Source organism: Mesitornis unicolor, unplaced genomic scaffold, assembly GCF_000695765.1.
Source record: "Mesitornis unicolor isolate BGI_N332 unplaced genomic scaffold, ASM69576v1 scaffold28917, whole genome shotgun sequence".
NCBI lineage: Eukaryota > Metazoa > Chordata > Aves > Mesitornithiformes > Mesitornithidae > Mesitornis > Mesitornis unicolor.
This window is the reverse complement of record NW_010197507.1, coordinates 85-16,163: the sequence shown is the minus strand read 5'-3', so window position 1 is coordinate 16,163 and position 16,079 is coordinate 85. Positions and strand designations below refer to the sequence as shown.

At 58.1% G+C, this 16,079-nt stretch overlaps 1 protein-coding gene and 1 non-coding gene across 2 annotated transcripts; both read right to left on the bottom strand.

The window, feature by feature from the left end:
* Positions 1-29: 29 nt before the first annotated feature.
* LOC104535086 (protein Wnt-10a-like) lies at positions 30-15,331 on the bottom strand (the record flags this gene model as incomplete). Its single annotated transcript, XM_010188827.1, has 4 exons — positions 30-497; positions 5,164-5,540; positions 13,428-13,696; positions 15,247-15,331. Coding segments are annotated over 4 exons (1,199 nt in total), but the record flags the coding sequence as incomplete, so codon positions are not given.
* TRNAV-GAC lies at positions 2,859-2,931 on the bottom strand. Its single transcript has one exon. It is a non-coding gene; the product is annotated as a tRNA-Val (tRNA).
* Positions 15,332-16,079: the final 748 nt, after the last annotated feature.

Sequence of the window (16,079 nt, the reverse complement as noted above, 5' to 3'; positions counted from 1 at the left end):
CCCTGGGGTGGGCACCCATCCCTGCCCGGCTACTTGCAGACACTGACCCACTCGGTGATGCGACACTCCTCGCAGGCCACGAAGCAGCACCAGTGGAACTTGCAGTTGCAGCGCTCGCTGCGCGTCTGCCGCAGGATGTTGTGCCCGCGGCCGCAGCACAGGCTCTCGCAGTTGTCCATGCCCGGGCTGGTCTTGTTGCACAGGCGCCCTTGGGTGCCCAAGGAGTCCAGCGCTGGTTCCCGCTCGCAGAAGTCGGGGGACTTCTCGAAGTAAACCAGTTCGCTGATGCCGGCCCGGCGGCGATGCCGAATGTGGCCTGGCTCCAGCTGCCCGGCGTTGCGGTTGTGGGGCCGGATGAGGGTGGCCCCATAGAAGCGGTCCTTGAGCAGGGACCCCACCAGGCGAAAGTCGGGCGTCACCTGCCAGCACGTCTTCAGCTGGCAGCTCCCTGAGGTGCCATGGCATTTGCACTTCCTCCTCATGTTGTCCATCACCACCTGAGGGAGGAGGGAAGAACAGAGGGGTTAGCATGGAGGAGATAATTTTTGTGGACTGGAGAAGCCATCATGTAGCTCTCTGTGGGTTAGCCCTATGGGAACACGAAGGGCTGGCATGAGAAGCCGTCAGAGCCCTGGAGCTGCAAAGCCAGCGAGGCTGCACCCTGTTGCTCTGCCCAGTGTCACCCATGTCCCACACCCTGTCCCTCCCCATCCTGGCAGTACCAGCTGGCTTTCACACTCCAGCAAGGGATTGGCACCTAAAGGAGAGGGTGAGCTACCCAACCAGATGGAGGAGAAGGAGCCTGGATCTCACCTTCCACTGTTGCTTGGCTCCAGCATCACCCTGACCACTGACCCCAGTTAAAAGCTGATGTGGCTGCATCTTTGCAGCTCTACTGGGACCCCCCCCAGTACAGGAGTCCCCCCTCACACCTCACCAGCCGTGAGAACTCAAGTAGGGCAAGTGAGAGAGATGCTTTCCCCTCCTCAGGGCTTCCCTCCAGCTCCAAGAGTCCTAGGAGCAGCTCCACTTTGAACTTCAAGCAGGGATCGGAGATGCTCACAGCCCTGACCTGTGGTCTGGAAAGGCCGCAATAAGGCCAGTGCCACACGTCCAATCCCAGAAGGGCCAGGGTGTGAGGGCTGGGCTGCGGCTGCAGTTTGGCCTGGCCAGGGAGCACGGCTCATGGAGGAGCCAGAGGCCAGTATGTGGGCAAGGAGGACTTCTGGCTCCCTGGGTAATGCTGCTGAGCACCCAGGCTGTGTGCTGGGCTCCCCCTAGGTCTCCTATCCCTGCAAGGGATGCTGCTGTGGCCGTGCCAAGGGAAACAGCTTATGTCCAGCAATCTCCAGGGGCACGGAGTGGCCATACATCCCAGAAAGAGACAGTTTATACTGTCCTCTGCTCTGTCCTGACAGGACATCCCTGCTGTGTCACACACCTCCATGCCCATGCACTTGCACAGGCTCCAGCCAGTCCCCTTCCCATGGGGACACTCAAGCCCCACCATGAGCCAGGCTGGGGCTTGCAAAGGCTATCACAGGCTGAACCCCCCCACCCATGCACATGCTCCAGGGCTTGGGGGGAGCCCAGGGGACACGTGGCCCTGTGCAAGGTCTCATCCCATGATGCCAGCTCTGCCTGGCCACTCGGATTCATGCCTGACACACGCTGCCTGTTCCTGCCCCCTCTCTGGGGGAGTCACCTGTGCGAGGAGTGCCTTGTTTTGGTAGGGGTGGGTAGTTTTCCCCCCTTGTTTTCTTGTTTTTCAGTAAATCTCCCCATTGCTAAGCTGTTATGGTAATGAAGACAGGTCAGGGAAACACACCTGGAGCTCGGGGCACACAGGCAGAGAGGTCTGGGCTGGGCTGGAGTTTGGCTTTCATCCTGCTGAGAGTCCCGTCTCCTGCTGGGAACAGCCTCCACCTCGCAGGTAATGAGCTGCCCAGCCTCTCTGCCATGCCCTAGGTGTGCCAGCCAGGAACACCAGCTTTGCCACCATCCATGGGAACATGCTGGCACCAGGACCCTGACCTCTCTCACATCCCCTCCCTGCTCCCTTGGCTGGACCAGGAAAAGTCTGTATATAGGGCTGTGGCTGGGAGGGTCACCACCAGGATGGAGGGGACAGCGGCATGGCAGCTGGACAGGGGCTCATTTGGGTCTATGGCTGGTTGCAGCAGGGGCTGGAGAAGGCAGCCTCTGTGTGTGTGATTTCCATCGCCCAAGCCATCACCGCTGAGCATCCCGAGCCCCAGCACTGCAGCACCCATCCATCCCTGCCCAGGGACAGCTTGCTCTCCCTTCCGCATGGGCAGCGCAGTGGGGACAGGACTCTGCCAGAGCTGGGAGACCCAAGAAGGACCCATCTGAGCCTCAGCCCCATGCTTTTGCCATCGTATCTCCTCCATGCACCCCTACCCGGCCACGTCCTTCCCATGTCTCACAGGCACTTGAGTTCGGCACATGCCCGGACTCGCTGGTGCTTTCTTTTGCACATTCCCTGCTCCTCCCAGACACGCTCATAAGAGCTTTATCGTAGGTCTTTGTTGTGAGGGTAATGGGTAGTTCTTGGCTGCCTTTCATCCTCTCTTGCTCTCTGATCTGGCAGCTTAGGAGGACCTGCAAAGCCTCTTGCATGCTCCTGCTGCTCCTTGCTGGGGAACTTGCTCCTTCCTAGGGATGCAGGACACCCACCTCAGCCTTGAGTTGGAACAGGAAGCCCCAACAGGAAGGCTTCCTGTTCCAACTCAAGACCAAGGTGACCACTGCCAGCATCAGAGGATGCTGCGCATCCCCTGCAGCTGCCATCTCCTCCCCTGCTTCACAGATGGATGCAAAAGTAGTAAAAACCAGTGTGTTTCTGCCTGGTTTCAAACCAGGGACCTTCCGCGTGTCAGGCAAATGTGATAACCACTACACTACAGAAACCCACATTACATGGCCACTGAACGCAGCCATTGGTGGGACTGTCACCTCCTCCCAGCATTACAGGGTCCAAGCTGGGAGTGAGACTTACGTACACACAGAACACCCTTGGGACACACAGGGATCGCTGAGAGGATGCTCAGCATCAGTGAGATGCTGGAGAGCCCTGGGTGCTGCAGCTGCTTGGTGCATGGAGAGAGATGGCATGTGGCAGGGTATGGCATGTGGCGTGAGTGTCCACGTCACTGCTCTGCTCAAGGAGTTCAAGCCTTGGGACTTGGATGGGAAGACAACAGAGCTGCTGCATCCAGCACAGCCACTTCTTTCCTGGGAAATCCCAGCAGATTGCTCCTTATTACAGCTGAAGGATGGTGCTAGGAGTGAGGAAGGCTTGGGTGGGCATGGGACCCACGGCCTTGCTAAAACAGCAGGTGGGGAGCTGGAGAACCCATTGGCGGGCAATGTGGATGGCCAGGTCCAGCCCCAGGTATAAGCATGGCACCAACAGGCACAGACCAGGCACAGCATCATCTCCTTGCTCCAATGGATGGCACCCACAGCTGTCACAACCCAACCCACACATGGGTTCACACCATCATCTCAGCAGGGTCCCTGAGCCATGCAGCCTGTCCAGCCATTGCTTTCCTAGCTGTACTGGTACCATCCTCTCCTTTATCTGTTTGGTCATGCTCTGCCTCTGCTTCCAGTTCCCAGGCTACTCCCACCAGTCCGGCTCTTGACTCCGAAGCCACCAAGAGCTGATATTGTCAGTCCCATGACTGCCTGCCCTTGGGGACAAGCAGACCACAGGCATTTCTGCTGTTGCCAGATCACACAGGCACCACTTGGTGACATCTCTCCTGTGCAAATATTCCTCTCTCACCTTCCCGTCCTTCTGCAGGGAGCTGTTGGGTTTCCCTTGGGAAATGGGCAAGACAGACCCCAAATTTCTGAGCCTTGCCAAAAGTCCCAGTGGTTTGGGGCACACAGAGCTGGAGGGGAACCGGGATGGACTGGGATTGGATGGTCTTGCCTTGCTCGGGGCAGAGCAGCCTGTGGAGGATTTAGCTGCCTAACACCGAGCGAGCCTTCACCATGTGCAAGCAAACAAAGCCAAACAAGCAAAAAGCTCTGGTTTTCCCCAGGCATTTACAGCTTGGCCAAACTAGGACAGCTTTTTCAGGGCAGTAAAGCTCAGCTCCAGCACCAGAGAAGGGCACACATCAAGGTCCTGCTCTGCACCATCCCCATCTCACAGCTGCCTTTAAACATGTTGAAAGTAAGAGGCACATCCAAACGCCTCAGCCATCCTGGGGAAACACTCCCTGTGGAATTCTGACCTTTAATTACTTCTTTCCACAGCCACTACACATCCACCTGCATGGTCCTGGCAGGATGTGTGTCCCGCTGGATCCATGGGATGGGGTCTCCCTGGCACCTGCTGGGAGCACAGGCAGGCAAGGACAGTGCAGGTGCCCTCCCAGCTCCTCCTGCCTGTGCACTTCTCGTCTCCAATGTCAGGCTGCTTTTAAACAGCAGCTTCCAGACAGAGTAAGCTACTAATTAGCACCTTTAAGGAGACCTAACATCATGAGAATGGAGGGGAGGCTGCTCTGCTCGCCTGGACATGCTCCAGCACCCCAAGGAGCCAGGGGACGAGGCTGTGGGCTGTCACCTCCACTCCTGAGAGGATGCTGTACTTCCCAGCTGGCACAGGCACCCACTGCCTAGCACAGTACAGGCTCACATCTGCTTCCTCGGGGCACTGTCTCCCCCTCCGAAGGCAGAGCCGTGGCTGGGCGCTGTGGAGCCTGTGCTGTTTCCTCATGATGACAGTGACTTTATCCTCCCTGTCTGTAGCTCCTCCCTCCTGCTGCAGCTGTCCAACACCAGTTCACCCAGTCCCTGAGAGGCAAGAGCTGGACTCTGCTGTGCCACCCCTACAGCACCGCTGCAGCTCAGGCAGGTGACAGTGGCCTGGAGAAGTGTCTCCTGGCGGGGGGACAGCAGTGATGCTCAGAGGTGCCCTCCCAGCAGAGATGCTCTGCAGCAGGGCTGTGTCACTGCCTTTGCTCCAGGTGAAACTGGGGAGAGGGGGTGCCTTGGGGACAACCCCAGCCTCACACAAGCGTCCCACCACAGCCAGCATGAGCCCCTCACAGCCCTTCCACGCATGTCCCAGTGACCCTGTCCCCATCACCATCGCCCCGCACCCCTGCCCAGCGCCCCACTCACTTGCCGGCCCACACGGTTGTTGTGCAGCCTCATGCGGGAGTGGATGTCCCTGTAGGTTTCTCGGGAATCAAGAAAATCCTTGGAAAACTTCTCCCCATAGTCCACATCGGGGCTGCACCCTCCCCATTCCCAGGAGTCCTGGAGGCCGGGGGTCTCGGCCGGCATGTGCTCCATGTGCACCCCATGCACCATGCCTTTGCCACGGTTCATGGCCTCCAGCTGGAGACGGTGCAGCTTGCGCCGAAAAGCCTCCTCATCGCCCTGGCGCTTCTGGTCGCAGCCACAGGCCTGCAGCTTGCCAAGGGCGCAGGCGTTGGAGACAGCATGCACCACACCGGCGGCTGCGATGGCGTAGGCAAAGGCGCTCTCCCGAAAGCCTGTGAGGAAGGAGAGAGCAGGGTTCAGACTGGGTGGCGTGACCCCCGTCAGGGGTTGGATGAGCCCAGCATCGTGCCAGAGGGAGCCAGAGGTTCAGCTTGTACCTTGTCCTGATGCACTAGCTCCCACCTGGACCATGAGTGAATCCTCACTTGGTGCCCTTCAGCCTCATCCCCCCCAGGACGCATTGCTGCCCTGAAGCCCAGCCCTGTCCTGGTTGGGACCCTAGCTCCTACCATCACCCTGCTCTCACATCGCCCTGGGAGATGCCCTCACTGCATTGCTCAGGCATTGGCATTATGGGGCTGATTGGAAAGGCAGCATCTCCCCCCTAGTCCACTCAGAGTTTCCCAGTATACTAAATATAATGCTGTCTGAGGAATACTTCTGCTGAGGAATGGGTCATCCCTGCTTACCCCCAGGGTGCAGGATCAGGCAGTAACAGGAGCAGACAGCACTGCCTGCCCAGCCCCATCCATCTGCCCATGCCCCTTCCCTCCCCAAGCCCTGCCAGCTCCCACAGGAAGCTCTAAATGCGATACCACACAAAAATCGAGCATCCCCAGTTAGTTAAAACATGCCACAACCGCACTGCGCGCTGCCAGGGCCAGCAGCTGTTTGTCGTTAAATGCCGGGGAGCAAGGATGTCCGCAAGTGTCGTTAGCTGGGGATGGGGCAGACAGGGATGGGTCCTGTGGCAAGGGCTCCATGGGGCTGCAAGCAGGGGCTGCCTGAGGGCTGCTTTGCTTCACTGCAGCTGAGTGAAGAGCCTTCCCTACCTTCCCTGGGATCTTCTATTTTATTTTAAATGCAAAGTAATATTTTTATTCGTGGTTACTGGACCAAGCAGGTAGCACACGGTGCCTTTCAGTGCAGAGTGATCAGCCCCAGCATGAAGAGGGGAAGAAGGGAGAGCCAGATTTTGTGCCATGGCTTCACACATGAATAAATAAAGAGCTGGAGTTCGCCAACCTTTCTCCCTCCATTGGACAAGGGCAGCATGATCAGCCCTGGCTTTGCTATGGCTGAACAGACGAGAGGTTTTGGGGTGTTTTCTCCATGCCATCAAACAGAGGGCTTGGGTGAGCACCCAGGTAGGGGCTCTGCCAGCTCCCTGCCTACACCGTGGAGTCATGAGAGATGAGAGTACAGCTGCTCCCCATTGCCGTCGCCCATCCTGGGCGATGCTCCCCATCACGCACATCTCCTTGGTGGCTCGCTGCCACCCGCTGAGCAAACGCTATGATCTTATTAAAGGGAAATGAAATGCAGCTCAGAAACCTGCATTTAAATTCATGCTGCTTTTTTTGTGTGTTAATTTGACACTGGTGTGTTTAAAAAATTAACGAGGTGCTGCTTAAAAGCCCAGCAGGAGCCTCTCCGAGCTTCCCCTTGGTGTGGGACAAGCTTGCTCTCAGCCTGCCTCTTTCCATGCACAAGTTGAACAACATTTTTCAGTGGGCAGGTAATGGGGCTGCTGGTGCGTACGCTGTGCAGCCTCCCCAGGGAGAGCGCTGGCAGGCAGTGCTGCAACACACCCACGTCGCTGTTAGAGCGGGACAGCCCAATCTGGGGGAACTTCAGCCCCCAGGTGAGCAATGCAGGATGGAGAACCAGCACAAGAAGGTCTCCAGGATCCCCTAGTCTTCCCCATAGTGGTTCTCTGTCCCCACAACCCGGGCCAGTTCCCACCCTTCATGAGCCAAACCCGGGCACAGCCCAAGAGCAGGGACCTGTCGCTGCCACTTTGCTCAGCGTCCCCAGCTCCTCGCACAGCCAATGCCCGGAGAGGGCAGCAGGAAACCCTTGCCCTGGTGCAACACTCCTCTTGGCCCTGCCTTTCCATTAACCTCTTTCTCACACATTTCTCCAGCCTAACAAATAATTTCCCATGCAGCGTTTCCTTAAAATCCCTTCTGGAGCCCAGACAGAAGCTCTACCCCACCCAGTCAGTCTAGCAAGGCCGTCTCCTTACAGGTAAGGAGGCTGGGTTTGTTCGGTGTCCTCCACAGCTGGGAAACCCTTGCAGCCAAACTCCAGCCCTCCTTCCTCCACTGCTCTCCTGTCATGTGCAAGCTGATGGATGAGGCACAGGTCCTGGTCCCTGGAGCTGTCATCCCCCAGGCTGGATGGGCTGGTCCCCAAGACTTGACCTGCCAGTGCTCTGGGTGTCTTACTGTGGTCATTTCCCTGCTCAGCATTGCTCTGCCTGTCCCCACCACTCCTTCCTGCCTTCTTCCTTCTTTCCCTCACCTGCTCTCATGGGGATATGTGAGCAATGGGGAAAAGGGGGGCAGGGCAGTACAGGGACCACCACAGCCATGTCAGCACGGTTCTGCTTGGAGGTTCAGCTTACGTTCCTCTCTCTACCCCAGTTACCTCAGAGTCCAGAGGATTGCAGCTAAGCAGTGAGCAGGGGACAACCACCAACTTCATGGGCTCAGTGAGGGTAGGAGCTTCCAGAAACTGCAGAAGGGTCTCTGGCTACCCCAGCCACCTAAGGCCTCGATGGTGATGTTTGAGTCACCAGATCCTTCCAGAGACCACAGGAGGGGTTGTAGCTATGGGAGGTGCAAGTAGAAGTATTGTATCTTGCAGGGAAGAGGGAATGGAGGACACTACCCAACACCACTGTCGGCATGCAGCCTGCTGTGCATTGAAGGATCATGCTGGACAAGGAGGACAGATCTGAAATCTCAGCCCCAGGTCAGATCCCTAGGCAGCTCGCTTAGCAGGGGAAAATTTTCCCTGTCAAGGTGCACCTAGGAGGTGGAGGGCCATTCAGCAGGCCCCCAAGCATCAGCTGGCACTGGCTCTGCCATGGATGCTGCAGCTTCTCCATCCTTCATGTGGATGTGGGACCAAGGCAATAGATGTGGCTCAGTCATGGCTGTGAGCTCCATGGTCTGCTGGGGTAGGGAGAGCTGGAGTCATGGCCTTCCTCCCACAGCTCACCATCACTCCCAGGCAGCAACATCCTCCCAGCACTCGCCACTGCAGCACATGGGTGGCATTGAGGGAACAGGCAAGACAACCTGGTCCAGGCACACCCTGGGGTACCCCAGGGATGCTCAGCTGCCCACTCTGTGACTCTGTGGATGGCTGCCAGGAGCAGCGGGCACATCACCCTGGCCCCACTGGCTGGCAAGGTGGAGGACAGCTTCTTCTGCTACCTCCTGTGAGGCCCACAGAGATGGCCAGTCCCAACACGCTGCCTCTCCCCCAGCCCCACTCCCTCCCCTCCCCTCTCCCTAATTAAACTGCAGGTGAACCTGCCAGGCTCTGGCCGGGCGCCAGGCACTAAATGCCTCCCTGCAGATCCCAACTTGCCTCCCTGCACCTCCTTGAGTGTGCCGGGGACAGTCCGCAGCCCTCGCTCCCCCGTCCACTCACGGTGCTCCAAGCCACCAGCTGGAGCCACTCTGTGGGCTGCAGGGAGCAGGGCTCAGCCCCACACCTCCAGGGGTGCTGCCCTGGCCCCAGGGCCTCTCTTGCACCCATCAGCTGGGGGAAGGTCCACTGACACACACAGGGATGCAGCCGAGCATCTCAAGCACCCATATGAACTTCAGGGCCAGGTGGGCAAAGCCTTTAGCTTGCCTGCGTGTACCCAAAACCCTGCTAGCAGCCCAGCTGGGGTCTGCAGGCACCAGCACTTGGCTGACGCTTTGCAAGAGCCAGGCACCGAGGTCCTGAGCTTGACAGCACCTCCCTGGATAGCTGTAACAGCACCTGCCTTCCTAACCACACCGCACAGCCTCCCCAGGCTCCAGCTCGCAGCTGGCTGGGCCCCAGCACCCCTGCACCTGGTGTTTCCAGCCTTGCAGGGAGTTCCCCCTCCTCGCTGTACCAAACCAAGGATAGGCTGCAGCCAGAGAGCCCTTCTAAGGAGGGCAGGGGGCATGCAAGCCTCACCCCTCCCTCCAAAGGCTGTGGGAGGGACAATGGGATGCTGTGCTCCAGAGTCACATCCTCTCTAGCCCCACAGACTCAGGACTCTTCAAGGACTCCCTGCTAGCCTCCCCACAGGGATCTGATTTATTTGTGAGCACCATATAGATGGGGTTGGGATGAGCAAAGGGGAACACTCAGGGAAGAGCCTCAGACAGCCCCTGCCCAGCAGCCAGCCAGTCCCAGCCCTGCTAGCATCGCACCAACCCATGGGTGCGCTCGCACCAGACACGGACAAGGGCTAGGTGACCCACCCACATCCCCAGCTTTGTTTTTGACACACACACAGGTATAATTCAGCCCATTCAAGCCACATGGTACCTGGCAGCCCCCAGATGCTGTGAAGGGATGGCACACCGGGGTAAACAGGCCACCCTCTCCAGAGAGCTGGGCATGGTTGTGCTGCTCACCCTTGGAGCATGAGCAGAGGACCTGTCTCAGTTACTGGTGCAGATGCAGCCACCTGCCCCCACCTCACCACTGCATCCTCCTACAACTGCCCTAGAGGCCAGAAAAGGAGGTCTCTGATGGCACCTGGAGGGAGAGGGAGGGACAGCAGAGAGGGATGGGACCAAGGACAGTGTCCTGGCAGGGAACAGAGCCAAGGAATGGGCAGGAGGGTGTTGAGTTCATGGGCAGCCACCTGAGGAGCCAAGGAAGATGGCAGGAGGATTTGCAATGGCAATGCTGAGCCTGGATGCACATGGAAGGGATGTGGGCCAAGAAGAACAGGGAGTGCAGATGACACTGGAGGCTCAGTGAGGGCTACAAGGGACACCCCACACCCTAAGGGTGCAGCATCAAAAGACAAAACCTGAAAAACCCACAGCCCTTGGGGGTGTCTGAAAAAAAAAGAAGAAAAAAAGAGGCTCTGTGAGAGCATGGGCAGTAAATCCCTGGGCACCCTCTCTGCTCGCCCTCTGCTAACCTGTTGTTATGCCTTGCAGCTGCTGTGCCCTGCACCACAGGGATGGCTGCATCTCCCTGCTGCATCTGGCAGGTCTGTGCTCTGCCCAGGATGCTGTCAGCATCCCTGTCCCCAGGTACACTGCCCAGCAGAAGCCTTGCCAGATTCCCAGCACTGCCCAGTTTGAAGCCTCCCTGCTCCTTCCTGGCTCCCCAGCGCTTGTACTCAAACTTCTGGGCTCAGATCAGCGGGATGGGGAGACAGGCAGTCATTTCCCTCTGTGCCCAGGGACTGAGCACCCTGGCTCCACGGAGCATCTGGATGCTGGGCAGAGCGTGGGAGGAGCACTGGTGCTGCACCCCGGATGGCTCACGCCCACGCTGGGGGAGACGCAAGAGATGCAGGAGGATGGGGCGGAGGTGGGGAGCGGAGCCAAGTGGGGAGAGAGGGAGGGAGAAGCCAGCTACAAATAATTTAAAGTGAGATTCACGCACGGCTGAACTGATGGCAGAAGAAGTGGGAAAAGGAATGAAAGATTAAAGGGCTCTGTCACTTCAGGTTACAAACAATGATCCTATGAGCACGTTGCGTTCCCAGGCACGGCAGGGATGGGGCAAGGCATGGAGCAGAGACCTGGTCCCTGGGGTTCGGGTGCATTAATGCCTGCAGCATGGAGCCTGCACCCCTTGCTTCCACCACTCGCCTCTCCTCCAGCGCTAGGCTCTGGAGATGCAGCCAGCATCCCTGCTCTGATGGCTGTGTCCGTAACAGCTGCGAGGCAGAGCTCAGAGCTCCAGCTCCATTACTGAGGGACACAAGTGGGGAAGCAGGCCAGGGCACCAGCCTCAAGACTTGCTCCATGCCAGAATGGCTTTGAGCAACTGCATGGGATGGCCTGGGTGCTCAGGGCTCATCCTGCACCCTCTGCTGCTGAAAGAGGAGTGCTGTGAGGTGCCTGTCTGCTCTGCTGCACCAGCCCTACCTCGGTCCTTCCCTGGTGCTGGTTCTCCATTCCAGGGGATGGGATCCCACCGGTGCTGGGAGCCTGGACTAAGCCATACCCAAGAGCTCAGGACTGGGGCAAGAGTCCAGGAGCTGCAGAAGTCCCCACACCTATTGGTCACAGCCCTCATAGTGGGAAGGGCTGCAGTGGCACCTGAGACAAGTGAGCTGCAAGATACCAGTCATCACCAGATGTGGTGGGCTGAGGGAGGGATGCGGAAGGTGAATGCTTGCTGCTGCTGGAGCTTCTCACCCAGCCTGGTGGGACCTGGAGCACGGAAGCTCGCCTGGGTGTGTGAGCAACTTGAGCCAGCAAGTCGGTGTCTCCTGCTGCCTGAGGAGTCTAGAAGTGAACCGCATTCCTCAGAGGACCTGGAAATACCTCGATGCTTATCAGGGCTGATGGTCCCCACCCTCCCTGCCAGGCTCTAACCTGGGTGCTGCTCATTGAGGGAAGAGACACTGCCCTTCTCCAGGCAACTGCGGCTGCTCCATGGTAGGACCACAGCCCTGATGCTACACGTGCTCCAAGGTAGCATCCTCTCCAGCAAGGCTTTGCCCTGGACAAGAGGGACCTCCTGGATCCACTCTCCAGCCACTTCCTCATCTGTTACAGCTGCCAGGGTGCTCCTGCCACCACATCCCCTCAAAAGCATCAAATCTCTCCTCTGAGACTCTTCTCGCAGTCCAAGGGAGAGATGTTGCAGGGTGTGGAACAATGTCTGGGGACATGAGGACAGAGGCACCTCTCTGCTGGGCATCAGGCTAGGAGGCTCCCAAAAGGGGTAGGTAAGCAGCATTTTTGGTAGCTTTCTCCTTCCTCAGGAGCTGGAAGAGCGATATTTACTGGGCACCTTCCCTGCTCTCAGCACCTTGTCTGCCTGCCAGTGGCTCCACATAGTTCTCTCCTGCCTGCAACCTGGGGTAACAGGACCCTCGGTGTATGCTGAGGTTTCAAAAGGGTACTTAGGTGGAAAGATACTTTCAAGTCCTACAGAAGGTCCCATCCGGTCACAACCCTGATCTGCACTGTGCAGGGCAGCCCCTCTACACTCCCAAAGTGCACTCCGGAGGGAAAGGGTATCCAAGAGTATTCACTGGAATAGGCTGCCCCAGAAGGTGGTTGAGTGACCATCCCTGGAGGTGTTTAAAGATGAGTAGATGTCGTGCTTAGGGACATGGTCTAGTGGCAGACTTAGGCAGGATCAATGGTTGGACTCAATGATCTTGAAGGTCTTTTCCAAGCAAAACCATGCTATGATTCTAACCGGGGAGGCTCTGATAGACGCGGAGCTGATCACGCCTGTGAGGGAGATGAGGAGACCCCGGCACTAGGGCTTGGTGGACCATGGAGGGATAGGAGAGCTCTCCAGCAGCGCAGGTGGGGGCTCTGTGGGCAGGCAAGTTCCCAGGACAGCCTGTCTCCCTGCCCCTCACGGCACCATGCTCCAGGGTCCCACAAAACAGAAAGCCCTTAGCTCTCTGCACTGGGGAGCCAACACAAAGGCAGAACATCAGGGTGATGGGCTTACAAAGCTACAGGATGTTTCTGCTCACCATGATGCACTGAAACACCATCCCCAGAGCAGTAATGTGCCAAGATGCTCACTGCATCCACCAAACCGAATCCCAGAGCACGGCATCCGCCTTCAGACCCACCAACTGTTCTGCACACCCATGGCACAGCTCCAAACACCAGACTACACCAAATGGGAGGAAGATGCCAGAGAGCAGCAGGGCCTGGAAGGATCCTTGGAAGCAGCTGGGGCTGGGCAAAGACAAGGGCAGTGTAGGTGTGAAGATCACAGAGAGAAGAGCCCAGCTTTACTGCAACGCACTACCACTTGGTCTGGCAGACCCCAAAGTTCCTCAGGCTCTGTCTGCCTTCATCCATGTGGATGATGAAGAGCTGGCTTGGTCCCCTGGTCCAGGAAAGAGCTGTGCAAGGGGCCCATGGAGATCCCATAATGGCTCCTGAGAGCAGGGGCTGGGCAAAGGAAGAGAAGGAAGACCATCTAGCCCTTACCTCTGCTGAAGATGATGCTCTCGTAGGGGATCTTGTTCTTGGTCTCGAGGCTGGAGCAGTTCCAGCGCTGGTCACGGAACTGGTGCTGGCACTCATGGATGGCGATCTGGATGCCCTGGATGGCCGAGGCGGTGACATCAGGGTGGCGCACACACCCCTCCAGCTGCCGCCGCGTCAGCCCCGGCAGGGTCAGGCACACTGTGTTGGCGTTCAGCACCGGCTCCGATGGCAGCTTCAGGCCGAGGATCTCATTGGAGCAGGAGCTGGGGGGAAAAGGGAAAGCCTTGAGCTCAGAGCCAGCAATGTGCTGGCTGCTTGCTTCCCCTTTGGGAACACACAGGGAGCGGAGTTGCTCCTCTCCCCGCAGCGTGATCACACGAGGACAGGCTGCGGTTGGAAAGAAGGAGAGAAGACAAAGGACACTGGAAAGGGTCAGCTCCAAAGGCTGGGGTGTCCAAGGGCCAGAACTGCCCCCCTCCCCCCTATCCCTGGGCATAGTGGCAAGCTCAGCCAGACAGAGATGCCCCAGCAGCACTAGGCTTGCAATGGGCACAGCTCGGGCACAGCTTGGACATCCCAGCAGCCTGGGCAACCCAGCAGCCTGTGCCTAGCAGCAGCACAGCATGTCCCAGGGCTGCACCCCCTCTGCACCTTCCTCCAGGACTCTTCTGCACTGGCTGTGCAGTGGAGACTCTCGGGCACAGACTGCCATGGCTCACCTTCCCCAGAAAGCGTGTGGTTTCCATGGGAGAATCCGGAGACCCCTTGAGCAGGAGACCCATCCCAGGTCTGGCTCCACCCTTGACTGATCCCCTCTCTGCATCTCCTGTGCCCCCCTGGCACTGCTGGTCCTCATAAGGGAGGCAACCAGAGGGACTAGCTTTCTCCTGCCAGCTCAGCTCAGAAATTCAGAGACAAGCACTCTGATGAACACCCTCAAGCTCCCAGCAACAGTCCCAAATCCATTGTCACATCCCAGCCCCACTGGACCTGATGCCTGTCACCAAAGAAACACAGAGACCAGCAGATGGATGGGTGCAAGGGGAGGCTCATAGTCTGTGGCAGGGCTGCAAGTACTTAGACAAGTAGAGATGCTGCCTGGGGAAACAAGGAGGTAGAGGGAATGTGAGATGGACAAAGCATGCCCAGAGAGAGGTGCCTGGAGCTAAGACAGTGGTACACAGGACAGATGGATGTGGAGAGGGAGATTGAAGGGGAAGAAGTGTCTGCCCAGCTACAAGGAATAGATTGAAAGATCCTGGGATCCACAGTGTCCAAGCAGAGGACCTGCAAAGCAAGCAGCAGGCAGTGGGGTGCCAAGGAGCATCCTGCAGCTTGCAGCAGGTCCATCAGGAGCTCAGCACTGTCCAGTTCCTTGCTGAGGGCAGCTCAGTCCCTGCTGAGAGTTCTCCCCAGGCAGGGCCCCCTCTTCCCCAGGACAGCCAAGAGTTGGGTCCCTGGAAGGAGCAGGGAACCAGAGCCCTTTGAACCTTGATCACAAAAATGAGACTTGGAGGAGGATGCTGGAGGAAAGAACTCAGCTGCCTTACAGAGAAGCCAGGTCTTGGGGAAAAGACCTCTCTGCTCCTCAAATCTTGCAAGTCTGGTGCAGGTACATGGACAGAAGCAGCCTGGGGGGTCAGAGACAGACTTCCCCAGTTCTGGAGGAAGGGCTCAGCCCCACGGTTCCTGCTGTATTACAGCTTGTTCAGGAGGGAAGGGGAGCTGTCAGGGTCAGGATGCTGCTTTCTCCAGCTTCCCAAGGGTGTTTGCACCCACCACACTTTCACGGGTGATGTGTGGGTCTGCCCCAGTGCAAATCCACAGGGAGTCCAACAGGGAGAGTAGGGGTGGAGAGGAGCAGAGAGAAGGAGAGCAAAAAGGGGTGCAACCCTCCAAAGCCCCTACACAGGAGGGGAAAGCCTCTGCCCAGCATCAGCACTTGTTCTCGCGGTCAAAGCAAGCCCTGTCTGACACAAGATGCAAAGCAAGTCCACAGCTACCACCATCCTCAAGCCCAGCAGCTGCTGCCCCAAGCACTGCAGGGACCTCATCCCCTGCCTGTCCTGAGCCAGCCACAGTGCCTGCCACCTTCTTCCAGGGCATCCCAGGGTGGGGGAGTGTTATGGTACTTCTCCATATTGCACAGCAGGGAAACTGAGGCAGGGGCCCTTGTCTAGGGCCCCAGAGAGTGGTGGGCAGGTCCCTCTGTCTCTTGCTTCACCCAGGGCTCAGAGGGGCCAGGGATCAGCAAGGAGCTGTCACTGTCACCCTCCCTAGGAGGACATAGTGCTCGCCCCAGCTCTCTTCCCCGCTGAAATCTGGATTTAAACTTGATTTCACGGTGACAAGCCCCCAGGTCACAGGCTGCAGCGGCTGCTGCTTTAATTAATACAAGTCCCAACGTTAACAAATTATATTTAAAGGGGCTGCAGGGAGGGGGCCCCCCCCCCCAACTCACACCAGCCCCAGGGTTAACCCCTGGCTGCCTGCAGCACACAAGTTTGGGAGCGGGCAGAGGGGAGGCTGCCAGCCACCCGGGGGAGATGGAGACCGACAGGGGTGGTGAGTGTTGGGGGGAAGGGCTTTATCTGGAAAACAGGCGGCCTCCCCTTATCCCCCCTCGCCTCGGGGATCTGCGGAGCCGGGGAG